Source organism: Rana temporaria, chromosome 7 (genome assembly GCF_905171775.1).
Source record: "Rana temporaria chromosome 7, aRanTem1.1, whole genome shotgun sequence".
NCBI lineage: Eukaryota > Metazoa > Chordata > Amphibia > Anura > Ranidae > Rana > Rana temporaria.
The window spans coordinates 147,753,275-147,772,714 of NC_053495.1; the positions used below are offsets into that span (position 1 = coordinate 147,753,275).

The 19,440-nt window shown below is 42.0% G+C and overlaps 1 protein-coding gene across 1 annotated transcript in view; it reads right to left on the reverse strand.

The window, feature by feature from the left end:
- Positions 1-2,614: 2,614 nt before the first annotated feature.
- The window catches only part of LOC120945737 (calcium-activated chloride channel regulator 1-like), a 93,457-nt gene continuing 76,631 nt past the window's right edge, over positions 2,615-19,440 (reverse strand). The window contains exons 11-14 of the mRNA XM_040360102.1: positions 14,412-14,682; positions 11,695-11,859; positions 10,269-10,499; positions 2,615-4,193 (exon numbers count right to left, since the gene is read on the reverse strand). Of these exons, the coding sequence (XP_040216036.1) occupies positions 3,661-4,193; positions 10,269-10,499; positions 11,695-11,859; positions 14,412-14,682 (1,200 nt within the window). The 3' untranslated portion in view covers positions 2,615-3,660. The remainder of the gene's footprint in view (positions 4,194-10,268; positions 10,500-11,694; positions 11,860-14,411; positions 14,683-19,440) is intronic.

Genomic DNA, 19,440 nt, shown 5'->3' on the forward strand with positions numbered 1-19,440 from the left:
AATCCCTGTCTTTTGAAGAGCTCTACTGTAGTTTAACCCTCTGAACATAACTGTCTGTGGGGACAGTGTGTGTTACGGATATTTATTCTAAAATCATAAGTGTCATTACTGTTGTTGTGAAGGGTTGATAGGCCTAAAAGCTATCTGGTGACAGTTTAAAAGGGTTAATTGCTTAGTTAACTTAACCCAGTGACAATCAATCATAGTCTGTTGGCCCTTAGATTGTGGTCCTGTAAGCTGAAAAATGTTTGTGAAGGGTGCAGCTGAGAGCGTCCTTGTGTAGTGACAGTGTGTTGTGAGGTTGACCAGTCTTTTGTCATGAGTTGGTGAGAAAGGTACCATGTTTCGTCACAAAGGGTGCTTACAATCAGGGCTGTCTTAATAGCATCACGGGCCCCTGGGCAAAGTAATGCTTTGGGGCCCCTACAATGGAGACAGTGCAGGAAAACAGAAATCAAGTAGGTAGGAGGTAGGGGATATCTAGCGTGTAGAGGGGTCAGAGTGCTGCTTTGGGGAAAGGGCAGGGGCCCCCCATGCAGCTGGGGCCCCTGAGCAGTGCCCAGGTGTGCCCTCTCATTAAGACAGCCCTGCTCCTAGGTGGCGGTTAGTTTCCCAGTGGATTTTTGGGGTTTATTTTCTTAGCAACTGAGCAGCATTTCGTGGCAGTGCCTTTGCTCCAAAATTGTAATTATGTAACTTGGTCTTTCTAACTGCTGAACCAACTGATTATAGCTGGTAATGTATAAATGCATCACCACTGAAGCAGTTAAGAGGAGTAGGGGCCCATTCACACCTTTGAATCCTCATGGTTTGTGTTAACATGAGTCATCTCACACATTAACAATTGTTATATTTTGAATGGGCTGCTAAAGTACAAGAATGAACAAAACATATTTTTTTATCATTAAAGAATTTTTATTGAAATTTCCATACAAATAAAAGAAAAAAAGGCAGCTGGTTCTGTTATATACTGTATATACTCGAGTATAAGCCGACCCGAGTATAAGCCGAGGTACCAAATTTTACCACAAAAAAATGGGAAAACGTATTGACTCGAGTATAAGCCTAGGGTGAGAATGCAGCAGCTACTGTAAGTGGAAAAGACGGTCAACAATGCCCATTTGCACACCTCACTGTGCCCATTGCAACCTCCTGGTGCCCAACCTCACTGTGCCCATTGCAACCTCACTGTGCCAACCTCACTGTGCCCATTGCAACCTCACTGTGCCAAACTCACTGTGCCCATCCTCACTGTGCCCATCCTCACTGTGCCCATTGTCAGTGTACCTAAAATTGACAGGCTGGGGGCATCCATTCATTGTTTAAAACTCGCGGTCTCTTCCTGGTCCTTTCTATGATAGGCGTTTCTCAGCAGATACGGACGTCCACTTGTCCGAGGATGAAAAGACATCCGTGATTGGCGGAACACTGAACACAGTGTCTGCTGGGAAACCTGAGGATGAGAGAACGTTTGTGATAGGCGCTTCTCACCAGACACAGTTCCGCCTATCACGGAAGGGACCAGGAGGAGACCGCAAGTTTTAAATGATGGATGCCCATAGCCTCTCAATAATTTCAGGTACACTGACTCGAGTGTACGTCGAGGGGGGTATTTTCAGCTGAAAAACTCGGCTTATACTCGAGTATATACGGTAACAATCAGGTATAGCAGTAGAACATTTACATACTAATCTTAATCAAAGTAATGGGCGATAGTCCTACAAATGATCAAATAAAGCATACATAAACAGTATAGTAACATCCCTGTTTACCCCATTGGGTTCTAACTGTAAACAGGCGCTAACTAATATAATGACAACATTATCATGGACAATTCAAGAAATTAGAAAAAGAGAGAACTGTGAAACCTTGATATTACTCCTAGAATAATACTGAAATATGGTTTAAGAACTGCAGCTCATGTTTTTGAGTGAGGTAGAAGCTCTAGGGTGACTAGTCCATATTTGCCATAGTTTCTCAAACCTGACCGTGTTGTAATTTTTAATACGCTAACATTAACTCATATTGAGCTTGTGTATTCAACCGTTTAACAACATCAGATAAATTCGGTGCTTCGTTGGATTTCCATAGTTTTGTTATAGTCAACCTTGCTGCTATTAATACGTTTGCTACTACTGTTCTAAACTCAAACAAAAAAATGTTTTTATTCTGATACAGCACACCACAAGGCATAGTAGTGCATCACCACCGTGCATTGTGTTGCACAGCAGCATGTAAGCATTGAAATTGCTTTATTTTGGTGTGTTGGGGTGCCATTTGAAATGAATGGTGCTGCAACATGCTATTACAAATGACATACATTGCAGTAATCTAAAAAGTATTGCGGCCAGTGTTGCCAAACCTACCAGATTGAAGTTTACTGACACGACACCCAAAATTTACTGGCACAGCCAAGTTTTTACTGACATTTCCAAAAGCTACAAAATTACAGTTTTAAATGTACATTTCAGTATTTAGGCTACAAACAAGTACAATATGCAATTAGTAATGTGATTTAAGGTAGATATTAAGACAAAAAAATATTTATTTTATTTTTGATATAGTAAGTAAGGAGGGAAAGAAATTAGAATGGGCAGGCACACACACACACACACACACACACACACACATACATAAAATTGATTCCTCACCAACACGACACATCCCCTCCTGAGTCACATTGACAGTCTCTCTATATGCCAGGTGGTCCCTTTAATCCACTCCAGTCCGAACAGCACTCACAGTTTTGCTTCCAGCTTACCTTGCTCTTCACCTGCACATGAGGCTCCGGCCGCTCCGCTCAGCTCCTTTGACATCACACGACATGCTCAGGAACTGCCTCTGCCAGACTCTGCACCGCCTGGATCAACTGTAGCAGGCCCCTTCGGATTTCCCCAGCCAGCTCTGGACCGGGAAACTGCACATTCTAAGCCGAGTGTCAACCATATTTTTAGCTGACAACCTTTTCCTGTCACTGGCATTTACAGGCAGAAGAAGTGCCCATTTTTTACAGACTGCCAGTACAAATACTGACGGGTTGGCCCTCAAAGTCTAGTTTTTCCTAACTGCTAGTAGTACTTGCTACTGAATGAATGTATCCATCACTAAGAGACAGAGTGAAGAACTTTCAGGATGCAACTCTAAAGAGAAAGTTTTTTAATGGACTCTATTCTAAATCTTATTTTTTTTACGCCAGTTTAGGAAAGGAAATAAAGAAGACTGCATGTGACTGCCTGTGATGGAGAGCAGAGAGTTTTTTTCCACTTTGATCAACTTTACCTAAGGCCTCTTTCACACGGGATCTCTCTTTAATGGGGCAGTCGGATAAAAACAGACCGCCTGTCTGTTTCCATCCGATGCCATCCGATCTGATCTGTCTGACAGATGGGGAATAGGACCACCATTCATCTGTTTTTGGCAGACAGGATTGGATGGCGGTGATTGTCAGTGGACATGTGCCCGCTGACATCCGCCGCTCCATAGAAGAAACTGGAGGGTCCGATCAGATCCGCCTGAAAAAACGACAGGAGGACCTGATCGAACATCACATGTGAAAGGGGCCTAAACCATTTCCTGTTCATGCATAGAATAAAGCAAGTGGCATAAGATCACTAGGTTCATATTTGTACAATCAGCTCAATTATAGCAGCTCAATTTGTTTCAGATTCTCATTTCTGGCTGTCTTTTCTTCCTGTGGCAGCTCACACAACAGAGGGTTATACTTATAATAATGCAGATGAGAATAACTGCTGAACATACTATCAGTGTTACCATTGTTACTAAATTATAGTTATCTGATTTGTCATTTGTAGGAGGTTCAGGCGTTGTAGGAGGTTCAGGTTTTGTGGGAGGTTCAGGCGTTGTAGGTTCAGGCGTTGTAGGAGGTTCAGGCGTTGTAGGTTCAGGCGTTGTAGGAGGTTCAGGCGTTGTAGGTTCAGGTGTTGGAGGAATGAAGAGAGCTGCTTGGGCTGTATTGGACACATCAGATTTATGACCAACTTTATCAAAAGCAATTATGGCAAAGTAAAGGATAGTGCCATTTTTGATAGTTACATTCTCTGGTACAAATGTGAAGGTTTCAGTAGATCCAGCTGGAGAAGGTGTAACACTAGAGATTTTCACTTGGACTGCGCTGTCAAAGTTATCTCTGAGATCCCTGGGGTTGACACCTATTCTTAAATCATATGCAGTAGCTGAAAAATAAGTTTAGTATTTACAATACATATACAACAAATTTAAATAAATGATCTCATATATCTGTACTGATGTATTAACTTTTATCAGCAGTTATTAGGGATTATTATGCAGATGCTTCATGAAATCGGTACTAGTGTTCCTAACAAAATAAAACTTTCTCAGCACTCAAAGCAATTGGTCACCAATGAAAACCTAATTATAAACTGTTTCTAACATTTAGATTAAAGACAGAGGGCCAAATCCTCAAAAGGGATACGCAGGCGGAACTGCTGTTCAGCCTGCGTATCCCTGTGCCTATCTTTGGAACTGAACCTCAGAAGCAGTTTTCCAAAGATAGGCAGAAGATCCGACATCTGTAAGAGACTTACACTGTCGGATCTTAGGATGCAGTACCGCATCCGCCGCTGGGGGCATTTCGTGTCGAAATGCCGCTTTGCGTATGCAAATGAGAACTTACGGAGATCCAGAAAGCTTTTCAGCTTTGTGATTTCTGCGTAAGTTTACGTTTGCATACGTAAAATTAGTTCTGCTTTTACAAAGTGTAAACTAGTAACACCTTGTAAAAACAGATCTTTTTTTCGATCGCCGCGATTTTTTTTAAATTTTGAATTTTTTTTCCCGGCGCGTAACTTTTTTTTTACCCGACGCAACTTTATTGTCCCGTCGCAATCCACAAAGCCCGACGTAACGTAATTTCACGTGCTGCCCATCGGGAAAATGACGTCACGAGCATGCGCAGTACGGCCGGCGCGGGAGCGCGCCTCATTTAAATTGTCATCGCCCCCTGCAGAAGAGGACCGCCTTGCGCCGGAGACATTTAAGTTACACGGCCTGAAATTTCTAGGTAAGTGCTTTGTGGATCGGGCACTTAGGTAGAAATTTTAAGTCAGTGTAACTTAAATGGGAAAAGTTAAGTTAGGCAGGATTTCTGTGGATTTGGCCCAGAGTTTGCATACATTTAAAAATATTGGAGGTTACACTGCCAAGAAAAGGCAACCTTGCAAATTGTGGTCCTAACTCAAAACTATATGGGTCATGCATAGCAATAAATAAATTGAGAACAGGCTTACATTGGAGGTGAAAAATAAAATAGAAAAAGTGCAGCGCAAAACTCAAATATATAAATGATACTGGTATACTCAAACACCAATACCATAAGTGTGAATAGGAATATGCAGAAAAAATGAAAAAAAAAAAAAAAATTAAAAATTTAATACAATTCAAACAAACAGTCCAAAAGTCCATAAGTGTCAGAAGATGAGTGAATTAGGATTCAGGATTCAGGATTCGACGTCAGGCCCCACACGCCATTCTGATGCTTGTCCCTATGACAATGAGCAGCTATTTAAAGACAGGAAAGCGACGCAACAGGCCCCGCCCCGCTGAGGAAGTTGATATAACGTAACGCGTCCGGTGGTTTAGGAGCCTGAAACATCACGTCGCTCATCTGCTGTTCATTCCTAAAGATTGTTACTTCATACCGTTTTTTGTCTGACCAAATGTGAGTAGCCTGACTTTTGCTTCTTTTAAAGAGTAAATCCACACATTGCAACAGTGAGCACTTAGTCTGTGATTATCTCTTTACATGCACCTGTCCTTTGCGGTTTGGTTGTCTTATGAGGATCTAATACATCAGCCTGGTTCCTGTTCATGACCTGCCTATTTGATTTGCTTTATTGACCATCTGTTAACTCAGTGGTCCATATATGAAGGTGAGAGTAGCCATCTACAACGGTGGAGGGATCACTTCAAAATTTTGGTGGATTGTCACGTGGTGGAGATTTATTTTCGTTTAATTCACTCATCTTCTGACACTTATGGACTTTTGGACTGTTTGTTTGAATTGTATTTAATTTAAAAAAAATTTTTTTTTTTTTTTTTTTCATTTTTTCTGCATATTCCTATTCACACTTATGGTATTGGTGTTTGAGTATACCAGTATCATTTATATATTTGAGTTTTGCGCTGCACTTTTTCTATTTTATTTTTTACTTGTTTAGGATTTTTGCGAATTTCCCTTAGTGTTCAGCTGGCATTACCAGTGATCTGAACCCTGGGGGTCTGTATCACATAAATACACTTTAATATCATCATTTTTTGATCTATATATTTGCGCTGATTGCACCCTGTTTTTTATATATTTTACATTGGAGGTGGCCCGGACCTGCTTAAAGGCACAACAACACACCAGAAGTGAAGTTATACATTTATTAGAGCAGAGGCCATTGTTTATTTTGTTGAACTTGGTACAGATCTGAGCATCTAGTACTGTATGTTTCTTCAAGTTAAACCTGCCCTCAATTTATTCAGTGCTACATATATATCCCAGAGGAACTTGCAAAAGTTATAAAGCCCATCTCTAGGGAGAATAAAAATTATCCCATGCAGAGGGCCCTGTAAGAGTGGAGAATCAGGTAAGAAAATTGCTTTTTGCAGCCCCCTAGACCTAGATCAGCATTTAACTCTTGCAGTACTGAGCAAGTCCCACTGCAAGGGAATATTTTTGTTTGCCCCGGAGTTCAACTTTAGAGATCACACTTTGCAGCAATGCACTTTTGTATCAATGAGGCCTCCAATATCTTCACAATTGTTCATTGGGGGGCTTTTTGGTATCGTTTGTAGTTTCTCTCTATAACCTTTTGGGTTATACTGTTGACCAATAAACTTGAAACAGCTATACTTGGTTTGGAATGAATGGCCCTATAATATTAGGCTGTATCTGGGTATTACATTAGCGGTTCTTGATGTAAACTTAGTTATTGTGAATAAAGGAATGATTTATGTGGTTCCATCCACAATCCCGAAATGAGGAATAATCAACCTTATTTTTTGGATTTGCAGTGGAATAAGACATATTAATACTTTCTGTTATTTAAAAAAGGCTCTACTGTGCTATGCACTGCTTCAGTAAAGGATTTTGTGGTCCCTAAATCCCACCTTACTAAACTTTGTGAGTTATACTTTCTCAAAAGTATGCAAAACTGGTCTGTAAGGTGGAAATTAACTCAAAATGTGAAGATTTGCTAAGTTTCAGGGAATATCTAGAAGTATTAATTGTGCCTAATCAGTACCCTGAAAATGTTACTTTTTTCTGGAATTTCTCCTGAAAGAAAAAGCAGTGCACATCCTAGAGTGACCAGGTACTCCTGTGCCCACAGTCCTATAGCTGTTGTACTGCAGTTTGAATCTACGGCACTGCTACCTTTGACTGCTAGTCTCAGGAGATTTGGTGTGAGAATTGGTGACGATGCTACTGTGTTGCCCACTGTTCTGCTTAATGGAGGCTCTGAAATTAAGAAGCAAGCCTTGTGACAAACCCAACCGAGACAGGGCTTTTGCAGTGGATTACGGGCAAGCCTTCTACCTACTGATTATGGCCCATTGGGAGACCACCAGGGATTTTGTCTGCTTGTCCTGGTCAAAGCATAGAAAAGAGCTCAGTTCAGCCTTTGATCCTATGGACGGAGCAGATTATTCTCTAATGATGGGCAACAACGAGAGAAACGATGAGAACAAGGCTAGAATTAATTCTCTGCAGTGGATGGAAAGGTGTAATATTAATCTAGTGCAGGTGAATGGTCAGAAGAAATATGGTGGCCCTCCTGCAGACTGGGCTGAAGAAGCTTCTCTACTTGAGACAGAAATATTTATCAACAATATCCCTTAAGAAATCTATGAAGATAAATTATTTCCACTTTTTCAGACTGCTGGAACATTGTATGAGTTTTGTCTTATGATGACTTTTGTAGTGGACAGATTACACCAGTGAAAGCCAAACACTGACAGACAGCATGTGTAATGTACTTTGTGTATCTGTGGGACTGGTGCTGAACTGTCTGGGTGGGCACTGACCTGAGTGACCTAGGCTTGTCTAGGTGACTAGTTGTTAATTAGCTTACTATTTAATTAGATCACTGTTAGCTGTTTGTTAGATGTACTCATGATATTGTTTACAATTTGCATTGTTTAGGATAAAACTAAGACCAAAGTTCCATACTAGCACTAATGTCCAAAAGATCTTTGTGAGCGAATACATTCACAAAAATTTCCCACTAAAGGGTAAATCCTTTGAGTCAAAATGTCTCTTAAATCCACCAAGGATGGGGTTAACTCAATATGATGTGCACTGCAATGTGCAGCTCCATAGACCAGCGGGAAACTGACAACTGAAAAAACATAAAGGGAAGGCAGAGCGCAATAGCTTATAGTGCAATACCATTTATTCAATACAAATATAAAGTAACATTGCAACACAATGCACTCACATGCCAATGTGTATCAAAGAGCGCCCATGTCAAGCTGAAGTTACGCTCCAGTGGAGCCCTGACCGCAAGAGCATAACTACAGCTTGACATGGCCGCTCTTTAATACAATGTTACTTTTTATTTGTATTGAATAAACAGCGTCGCACTAGCAGCCAGTGCACTCTGTCTTCCTTTATTGTTTAAGATAATGTGATCAAGCTCTTACCTCATTTTGTTTGGTATATATTCTGTGTGAGTTTACAATAAAGTCAGTTCCAGTATGCACCTAAGCTAGTGTCGTCTGATTCTTGGGTACAAGGCTCAGATATAATAACGTATTGGTTTCAGAGTGGAGGAAGCTGTATCTTGGCTGAAGCACCCAGGAGGGGTGCCAGGTGGTCCATCACATTTAAGCAAGACTCAAACAAGATCTCTGCTTTCCAATAGAGACACAGGGGTTGATTTACTAAAACTGGAGAGTGCAAAATCTGGTGTAGTTCACCAAGGAAACCAATCAGCTTCCAGGTTGTATTATCACAGCTTAATTGAACAAGCTGAAGTTACCATGCACAGCTGCACCAGATTCTCCCATTTTAGTAAATCTCCCCCACAGTGCAAAATACAGCATAGCAAGTACATAATGGAGCGAGTTCAGATGAAGGAAAACCACAGGTAATACCGATGACTAGTATTTGCCCTCTGCCTGCCTTGTCTTGGGCACAGCTACCAGTGTTCGCTTTCTCTTTAATATAAATATTAAAGTGGTTGTAAACCCAAATAAAATAAAAAAATGAAGAAAAAAACCCCTGCAAGACAAAGGCATAATGAGCTAGTATGCATAGCATACTAGCTCAATATGTATTACTTACCTTAGATCGAAGCCCCCACAGCAGTCCACGTCTCCCCCTCCGGCCGCCGACATCTCCCCCGGGGCTTACTTCAGCGATGTTATTGTCCGGAACCGCAATGACGCCGGTAACTGCACACAGACTTAAGCAATGCACATGGGTGTCATTGCCTCAGTTTGCCCCAGTGCGCATGTGCCGATGACATTGGCCCCCTAATCTATTGCCCGGGGGCCCGATAATCTCCTATTTCCCGGAGGCCCTATAATCTCCTATTGCCAGGGGCCCCATAATCTCCTATTGCCCGGGGGCCCCACGAGTTGTCAGTCCGCCCCTGATAACAGCGGTGTTTGGAGGGAGCTTGGACTGTTTCACACTTACATTACTGGACTTTGAACTGATAAATGATATTAAAGAGCTTTTACTTTCTTATAAATCCATTGAGAGATTAGCACTGCATTTTCTAGATCAGTGTTTCTCAACTCCAGTCCTCGGGGCGCACCAACAGGTCTTGTTTTCAGGCTTTCCATTATTGTGAACAGGTGATTTTATCAGTTTCACTGCCTTAGTAATTACCACAGCAGTTTGATCTGAGGGAAATCCTGAAAACATGACCTGTTGGTGCGCCCCGAGGACTGGAGTTGAGAAACACTGTTCTAGATTATAAGCTCTAACGAGCAGGGCCCTATGATCCCTCCTGTATTGAATTATATTGTAACTGTCCTGTCTTCCCTGATGTTGTAAAGCGCTGTGCAAACTGTTGGCGCTATATAAATCCTGTATAATAATAATAATAAATTTAATTTTTTTTTTTGCACAGTGATGATACAGAGTACAGCCTTTTTAAAACAGAAGGCTTTTGCATGTCTCGTACGAATTGCTAGTACAGAATCTTCCTGAAGAAGCTGACAACACATGCCCCTTTACATTACCTCATTATTACACCTTTGGGGCCGGAATGGCACTGTAAAGGACTACTTACCATTACCCTGGTCCAGATCATCACCCGTTGCTGTCCAGGATAACACAATTGTTTGTTCTTCTATCTTTGCTACCAAATCAGTTATTTTCGCAGGTTTGTAGATGTCTGGTTTGGGACCTGTAGGCACATTGGATACCACAAATGAACTACCTGATGCAGTTCTAGAGAATAATCCCACTTTGAGTTCTTCTTCGCTGATTTCAGGCCTTGGAGGATTCATAGTAACAATACCTTAAAAAAGAAAAAAAAAGTCTGTATGTCTTACCAGGTAAGGTAAACTTCGTGTTACATGATAATGAAATATATGCAGATGTATGCACACATACACATTTATTCCAAGGGTTATCTTTTATGCTACAAAAATTCATTAGGTGAACAGCAAAGAGGAAAAAAGAGGAAAGGAAACAGGATCTCTTGAAAATAGAAATTAAGGGATATGTTCACCTTTAGTAATGTGTTACATGTTACACCCTTATTTAGGGTGTAACATGTACTGTGTTACTAAGGCAACATCTCTGCTCACCCCCCGATCCCCCATTGTCACAGTGGGCAGGGGATCCCCAGAAAATCCTTTACAAATAGTGAGGCTGTGTGAGGCTTCACTCACATAGCTGCTTTATTCATTCACACACATCTGTTAATGAATGAACTACGAGCCCTGTCTCCCACAGCGGCAGATAACTTGAAGTTCTAAATTAACTGTGAAGGTGCTGATCAATGCTCTCTCTTCATTGACACTTCCTACACTTCAGTAACTGTCTGCTCTTATTCTTGTGCGATTTATGGTGTAAACCATGCCTTTGGTGATAACTGTTACAGTTGCCAGTGTGCTTATGTCAGCTCTGTCAAGCCCCCAGGCTGGTGTCACAGTGGAGCATGTGTGTAGCATCATGGCACCTGCAGATGTAATTGGAGGCTAATGGCCCGTACACACAATCTGAATATCGTACGAAAAATGTCGTCTGAGGAAGAATCGTACGATAATCGGATCGTTAGTACCGGGCTTCCATGAGCCACTCATGACAGTTCATCCGATATTATTTATCGGACAAGCACGAAAATTTTCCTCGTACAATACCTAATCGTACGATTTTCGTTTAGTCAGTACAGTTGTCATACGAAAATACAACACAAATACATTACAACACATGACATCACTTCCGATTTTTTTTTTCTGTCGTACAAGAATTTTCGTGACTTTAGTAACCTATTTAATTTCTACTTGCGACTAGTAAAAGAAAAAAGTCGGACGATCTGTCGTCCGATTTTTTCGAATCGTGTGTACGGGGCATTAGACCTCACTATCCTTAGCAAAAAGGATGGTTTGGTTTTGCTTTAATAAGTTGTATAACAGGTGTGTCAATGAAAGCACTTTCATACTTCAATTAGGTAAATTCAACTTAATATATGCATAAAATTGTCTTACCATTATCTACATAGCCAGGGACATACAGAGCACGATTTTGAGGCAGTGTCAATCTGGCTTTATTGTCTGTACTTTCAACGCGGACTTTTAAACCATATCTTCCATTAACTGTGAAAGTTGTTAAATATCTAGAGTAGATACCATCATTCTTAATAATGTCAGGACCTGCAATAAACCAGAACACCTTCAGTGCACAAAATTCTAAAACATACTAAAACTGTTAAAGAATTTGAAGAGGTTTAAATTTATTTCATAATTAGCGGTGAGAGAAATGCCCTGGGTTCAGTTTGAGCAGGGTTTATCCCTATTTCTAATATAACAAAGGATGACAGTGTTGGAAAGCAAACCAGGGGTCCTGGCCAACTATGTTGAGGTATAAACAAGGGCAAAATTAAAGGGACATCTCTTAAATGTATGCACATCTTCCCATGCTTTAACTAACTTAAAGCGGGGGTTCACCCAAAAAAATAAATTTTAACGGTATGTACGGCAATGAAATAAAAGAAAACAGCCTAATGTCATTCTGACAACTCGGCTGAATGTAATGTTAAAACATTTTTTTGGGGGGTGAACCCCCCCTTTAAGGTCCCGCTACTACATAACAAATACTGTGGATTTTGGCAGAAATGCACTCAGCTTCTAATTTCCTGTTCTCATCTGGCAACACAGTGTCTTTGCTGGACTAAAATCAGAAGGAATGGTGTCAGCCCTGCACAGTTTTATTGTGCTAAACTACAGAATACTTCCTCCTCTCCACAACATAGGGGAAGGTGTTCATGGAAAGAACTATGAGGAGTAATTGGTGCACACGACCCAGGACAGCTATGGATTCCTGACAGGATCAAGAGATTATTTTTCTGCATAACTTCAGATATAACAAAACACTTTCAATGAAATATTTAAGGTATAAACGAACCCACTGATGTAACAGTTACATTCAAGATATGCTGGGAATGATACCTGTCATATTTGGTTGTGCTCTACCAAATTGTCAAACCATCAAATGGCTGGTGTCATAACTGATCACATGTGCAGCATCATGGCAGTTACAGATCAAACAGAAGCTACGATGATAGCTTCCTTAGCTGAGAACCATAGGAGGGCTTAGTCCTGCTTAATAGACTAAAAGACAGCAAATAAGAAAAGTTAAAGCAAAGCTTCATCCAAAAGGGGAAGCTCCACTTATCTGCCCCATTCCCCCCTTCACTGCCACATTTGACACCTTTTGGGGGGAGCGGGTACCTGGTTTTGACAGGTACCTGCTCCCACTTCCGGCTGAGTCTGCCATGGCAGTTCAAACAAAGCAAACTACCTAGGATTTTTCTTTGGTATAGGGTGGAGAACAGAGCATCTAAAAAGTGAATAGGTACATATAACAAATATGAAATAGGTGGTATTCCATTTTGATTGCAAATGTGGAAATACAATTTAAACAATATAAACAAAATGGGTTATAGCCCTGTATGCTAAAGTCTTGAAAGGCCAACCATTCTTGTTAAAAACTCATGACCACCCAGTTTCCACTCTGATACATCTTACATAAAGGCCTATTTGTGTAGTGACATATGGTTATCATGTATGTTTATAGCAGACATAACTGAATGGTGGACCGCGGTCTGGATCTGGACCGAGACGCTGCTAGCAACCAATCACCTGCTGATTACCAAGAAAAGTTGTGCAGCTCCCACCATCCATCTGGAGCTGTCCTGCCTCCGATGTCAGCTGTAGATTGATGCGCCTAGTTTCCTTCCGACCTGTGTAGGAGGAGGGGGTTATACAAAGGGGGGGTTGATGACAGGGATATGAAGGTGGGGGTTTTAAGAAGGGGGGCTGATGTAAAGGGTGGTAAAGCAGTAATGTGGAAGAGGAGGGGGCTGATATAAAGGGGGGGTAAGGCTAGGAATGTAAAGGGGGTTGAGGACAGGAATGTAAAGGGGAGTGAGGACAAGAGTGTGAAGGAGAAGGAGAGGACAGGACTCTGAAGGAGGAAGGGAGGATGAGGTTAGAAATGTCAAGGGGTTGAGGACAGGAATGTGAAGGAGGAGGGTGGGTGATGTAAGGGGGGGAGAGGGCAATGACAGGGATTTAAAAGTGGGGGTTTTATGAAGGGGGCTGAGGACAGTAATGTGAAGGAGGAGGGGGCCGATATAAAGGAAACAGAGGACAGGAATGTGAAGATGAGGTGATATTAATGGGGATTTGGGGGAAGTGATGTGAAGGGGGTTTGAAGACACTGCTGTGAAGTGGGGGACAGTGACAAAGAGAGGTGATCTTGATGTAAAGGGGACAGAACTGTGATGTGAAGGAGGGCTGTGATGTAAAGGGAGGGGGGGTGGTTGTGATATGCAGGGGGGACTGAGAACAATGTTGCAATAATGGGATTTTGAAGGATCTGAGGCTAGGTTTACATCATTGCTACCTGTGTTCTGCGTGTAGGCAGTCCATTCATTTCTTACACGCAGAAATGCAGAAAAATACGCCTCTGACCCTTTTTTTTATTGTGCTGCACCAAACCGTTTTGGCACTCACAAAAATGTGCAGCATTTGCTGATGCCTCAAAATCCCATTAAGAATTTAACAAGCGATTCAGGCCTCTGCTGGAATTTTTTTTTAGTGACCGGACCTCTGTGAATTTAAATGTAATACCCCTGCTTTATAGCAAAAACTTTAGTCTGATAAAGTATTATTTTTTCAGGTATAACAACTTTCAAACCTACCGGCTCCATTATCTAGAAGTTCTAAAGTAATTGAAGCTCCAGTTGTTGGTTCAATGATTGCTGTGACCTTAGTATTTATTATAGGCACAAACCCTTGAGTGACAGAAGCATAGACAACCATTGGGTTGGGGTAGCTATTCGTATCTTTATCCATATGTGCATTTACAGTAACTGGGGGCACATCTTTGTCTACTGCTTTGGAAGTCACAGTGATGCCTATAGCTTGAGTCGTTGTAAGAGTATTGCAAAGAGTATAGTGCCAGGGTCCTATCTGCAAGTAGAAAAAAAGGTAAAACTTTAACGAGGATGTATAACAGTGAAAAAAAAAATAGATTTATCTTTTTTGCATTATTACTCATGAGATCACACCACAATTGTCTTTAAAATGTGTTTTTGTTAAACAGTTTTGAATACAAAGACTTAGGCCCTGTACACACGGGCAAGAATCTCGTCAGCAAAAACGTGTCAAAATTGTCCGATGTCTCCGCCATAATGTCGCAGTCCCAAAAAAATCGCTGATCGCTGCCATTAGTAGTAAAAAAAAAATCATTAATAAAAATGCCATAAAACTATCCCCTATTTTGTAAACGCTATAAATTTTGCGCAAACCAATCGTTAAGCGCTTATTGCATTTTTTTTTTCCAAAAATATGTAGAAGAATATGTATTGGCCTACACTGAGGAAAAAAAAGTATTTTTTATATCTTTTTTGGGGATATTTATTATAGCAAAATAGCACTATGAGGTGATCAAATGCCACCAAAAGAAAGCTCTATTTGTGGGAAAAAAAGGACATCAATTTTGTTTGGGAGCCATGTCGCACGTTCGCGCAATTGTCAGTTAAAGCGACGGAGTGCCTAATCGCAAAAAGGGGCAAGGTCCTTAAAGTGGAGGTTCACCCTAAAAACTAATTTTTAACATTAGACTAAGCATAGTAAGGGCATTTACTTTCGGCAGGTCTTTTTTTTTTTCTCCGTACTTACCTTTATATTCTGATTTGGTCCAGGGCTTCCGCGTTCTGATGACTCCGGGACTGGGCGTTCCTATCCCTGCCTCAGGGTTCCGATGACTGCGGGACTGGGCGTTCCTATCCTTCGGTTCGATGATTGACGGCTTGTGAAACAGGTGACCTGTCGCACAACGCGCGTCTCCAGATTTCCGGAAATAGCCGAGCTGCGAGTCGGCACTATACGGTGCCTGCGCCCGCCGTGTAGAGCTGACTGTAGGGGCGCCGTATAGTGCAGACTCGCAGCTCGGCTATTTCCCGACATCTGGTGATGCACGTTGTGCGACAGGTCACCTGTTTCACAAGCCATCCATCATCGAACAGAAGGATAGGAACGCCCAGTCCCGTAGTCATCGGAACCCGGAAGCCCTGGACAAAAACAGAATATAAAGGTATGTACGGAAAAAAAAAAAAAAATTACCTGCCGAAAGTAAATGTCCTTAGTATGCTGGCTCTGCTAGATGTAATGTTAACATTTTTTTTTTTGGGTGAACTCCCGCTTTAACCTGCATATTGGTTCAGGTCTTAAGTGGTTAATGAATGAGGTTAAGTTCTGCTGACTGCTATCATCCAAATTATGTGCAAGCAAAAATTATGTTTCTTTTTAAAATTTTCCGTACACATGATTGGTTATTCTTTGTGTAGCGCTCGTCTCCCAATGATTTGGGCGATTTACGGGTGTCTGAGCCTATAGTTGGGCTTAGACTTTACTAATTCTATGTAAATTAGCCTTTGTTCTGGCTGTGGTTGTGCTCAGTAAAAAATGTTCCCTGTTCCCTGTTGCCTGTAGGTGGCCTAACCACCTCAGGCCCATGTTGGAACTCAGACAAACCATTGTGTGTTCTCGGCAGCAGTCCAGTGGGAGTGGTGCCCCGATGTGCATGCTGGGAAGGGATACTTAAGGGGCAGATGCTGTTTTTTGGGGTCCTTCACCTTGTGGCCCTCCTGGTGCGAGGTGCGTGTGTGTGATTTCGGCCCCGGGACCACGTTGGTCCGAGGCTGTGCTCCTATCGTGTAGGCTCAGCTATGCTGGCTGGGGGCTATGGCTCTAGAAGGAATCCCAAGCTGTCCATCCAAGTGGGGGAAGCTTTTTAATGAAGGAAACCGTGGGAGGACCTGCCCTGGGAGGAGACCAAGCAAGGCAAGCTTATGTTTCGGAAAAAGGCCTGGTGACCTCGTTAACTAAAGGGATCCAATACACAATTTTTCTTACGATCAGCTTAAAGGCTCTTTTGCTGTAAGACAGGAAGTTCGGGACTAAAATCCTGTGCCAGAGGATTCCCTGACTATCCATCTTTTAATCTCAGACGGTCTGTGGTAGAGACTGTTTCTATACTGTTTGTGCATCATTCCGGCTGCTAGGCCGTTTGAGAGGGGTCTATCCGGGTGAGAAATACCCACTCAGGAGTGAGTGGCGAACATTGGAACTTTGAATACTTTTTGTGCATTCTGTACCGCGTTCAAGTTTATGCATCAAAAATTAAGCCTGACAGTTGAGGGTTTTACATCTTGTGTGGACATTACAGTTTTCTACAGATTTTCTCCCCTAGACAGCGAACTTGGAGGTGACGGGCAGAACCCAAATCTAGACCAGCAGCTCCTTCAGGGGTAGTGCTACATTTGCAATGTAAATTATAACCACATTCACAAAAATACGTGAACATTTTCTTGCAAAGTGGACAGCCTATTGCCTTTAGTAAATCAACCACATAGGGAGTCAGCTAGCTCATATACTTGAGAAAATATGGCTGGTGGTCACTCCTGGATCGAGCAGTGATCATGATAGTCATCACTATCTTACTGTAGTGATATTAATTATGTGGTGATCATATCCTGGCTATTGTGCTATTATTGTAATGGTGATTTTCTATTTGCAGCAATGTTAGGGATTTCTCCCTGTCTGTGAAAGTTGACAAACCCTGGGTCAAGCTGTTGTTGAATGGTGGTAAACGCTGCATGTCCCTAAAGCTGGGTACCCACTGGTCGAAAATTGTCAGTTTCCTGCTGAACCGGCCAACTTTCAGTCAGTGTGTACAGCTGTCTGTCAGACAGAAGCTGGTCTAATGACAGGATTTTGCCAAAGGGACAGGCTGATAAACCAGCATCCAATCAGCTCTTGCAGCCAATGGCTGTGAGCACTGATCAGTGTATTCTGACGAGGGGGGAGGGTCCACCCTATCAGAATACAAAGACACAGCAAGAGAAATCACTGCATCAACATCATTTGTATTGATGCAGTGATCTGTCAGGGTTTTTTCATTCAATCCGATGGTTGAATGAAAATACATTGAGGGTGTGCACCCAGCTTTACTCTACTCTGAGCCCTCTTTTGTCCTTCTAAAGCTGAGCTGTGGGCAGGATATACAATATTTCATTTAAATACATTCCACAAATCACCACAAAGGAGATAAATCTACTTTGTGTGCACCAAATGCCTTTACAGACCCAGTTTTACCTTGTACAAACAGTAGTGACACAATCCCTGGGCTGCATAATAGTCTGTGCAGAGAGCAGGGCAGTGAGAGGGACCCAGCAGATACACCTAATACAGGGTGAATGTAGAAAACTACAGGAGGGGAGAGGGCAGATACAAACCCAGTCATCCTGCACAAGGAGAGAGAGAAGCAATGATTGGTCTTCATTACAGGAAGCTCCTGCACAGAGACAAAGTTTTAATCTGATAGAACCAGTGTTAATTTTGGCAGCAAATTCCGATTTAGTTTTAGTCTTAGGACTAAAATAGCATTTTAGTTTTAGTCCCATTTTAGGCTTCTGCGATTGTTTTAGTTTTAGTCGTATTTAGTCGACCAAATCTCCAGTACATTTTAGTCGACTAAATTAAATTTAGTTGACTAAGATCGAATGTGTTTAGTTAAATAATGCATTATTTAAGCATTTCTCTAGAATTTTTAAACTCATTATTCATTCCTGGAGTAAAATAATCTAATATCATGTCATTATTTATGGTATTAAGGTTTGAACAAACTTACAAATTCTGATTTTTCCACTCTGGATGGTGGTCTGAGAAGCATAGCTCCCAACTGTCCCTGATTTTCGAGGGACTGTCCCTGATTTGGAGCAATGTCCCTCTGTCCCTCATCCCTCCTCATTTGTCCCTCATTTTGGTCTGATCTATATAGATGTATATAAAATGCACTTTTTATCTATGAAAAAGTGTTTTCCAGCGCTGAACCTTTCACCTGATTTTTGAATTGTTGCATTTGTAAATTCCAAAAGTCAATATAAAGGAATAGTAGTGGTAAAAAAGCACTTGTGGGTTTAACCAATCTTGTTTTTTTTTTACAATTCTCCTTTAAAAGGGTGTGGCAGGGGGGGTGTCCTATGCCTGCATACTTTTGCTGATAGGTGTCCCTCGTTCCCATCTCAAAATGTTGGGAGGTATGTGAGAAGGCCTGTGATGCTGCACAGTGCTCTGGACAGTGGTCTGAGGAGGCCTATAATGCTGCAGAGTGCTCTGGAGGGTGGTTGAAGGCAGGTCTGAGGGATGGCCTGTAATGCACAGTGCCCTGGATGCCACTGCCAGTGGTCAGAGGAGGCCTGTAATGCTGAACAGAGCTGGATAGTGGTCTGAGGGATGACCTGTAATGCACAGTGCTCTGGATGCAACTGCCAGTGGTTAGAGGTGGCCTGTGTAATGCACACACCGTGCTCTCTGGATTGACGGTGGTCTGAGGGAAGGCCTCAGGCCTGCTGTAATTGGAATGTACTACACAGTCACAGTCTGCTCTGCTCTGGACATGAGCACCTGGCTGGTGGTCATCTCGTGAGTCGGGACTCGGGAGTGGGACAGTCTCGTTGGGACTCGGGAGGCCTGGCTGTCTTTAATGCACACTGTACAGTGCTCCTCTGGTCTCTGGCAGTCACAGTGCACATACTCACTTGCTAACTTGCTGGGAGCAGAAACAGGCAAAGCTCCATGAAAACCTGAAGTTAGTTCATGAGGGTAAATGTCCTTCCTTGCCATTTTCATCCAGTTTTCGTAGATTTAATATTCGTCAAAGTT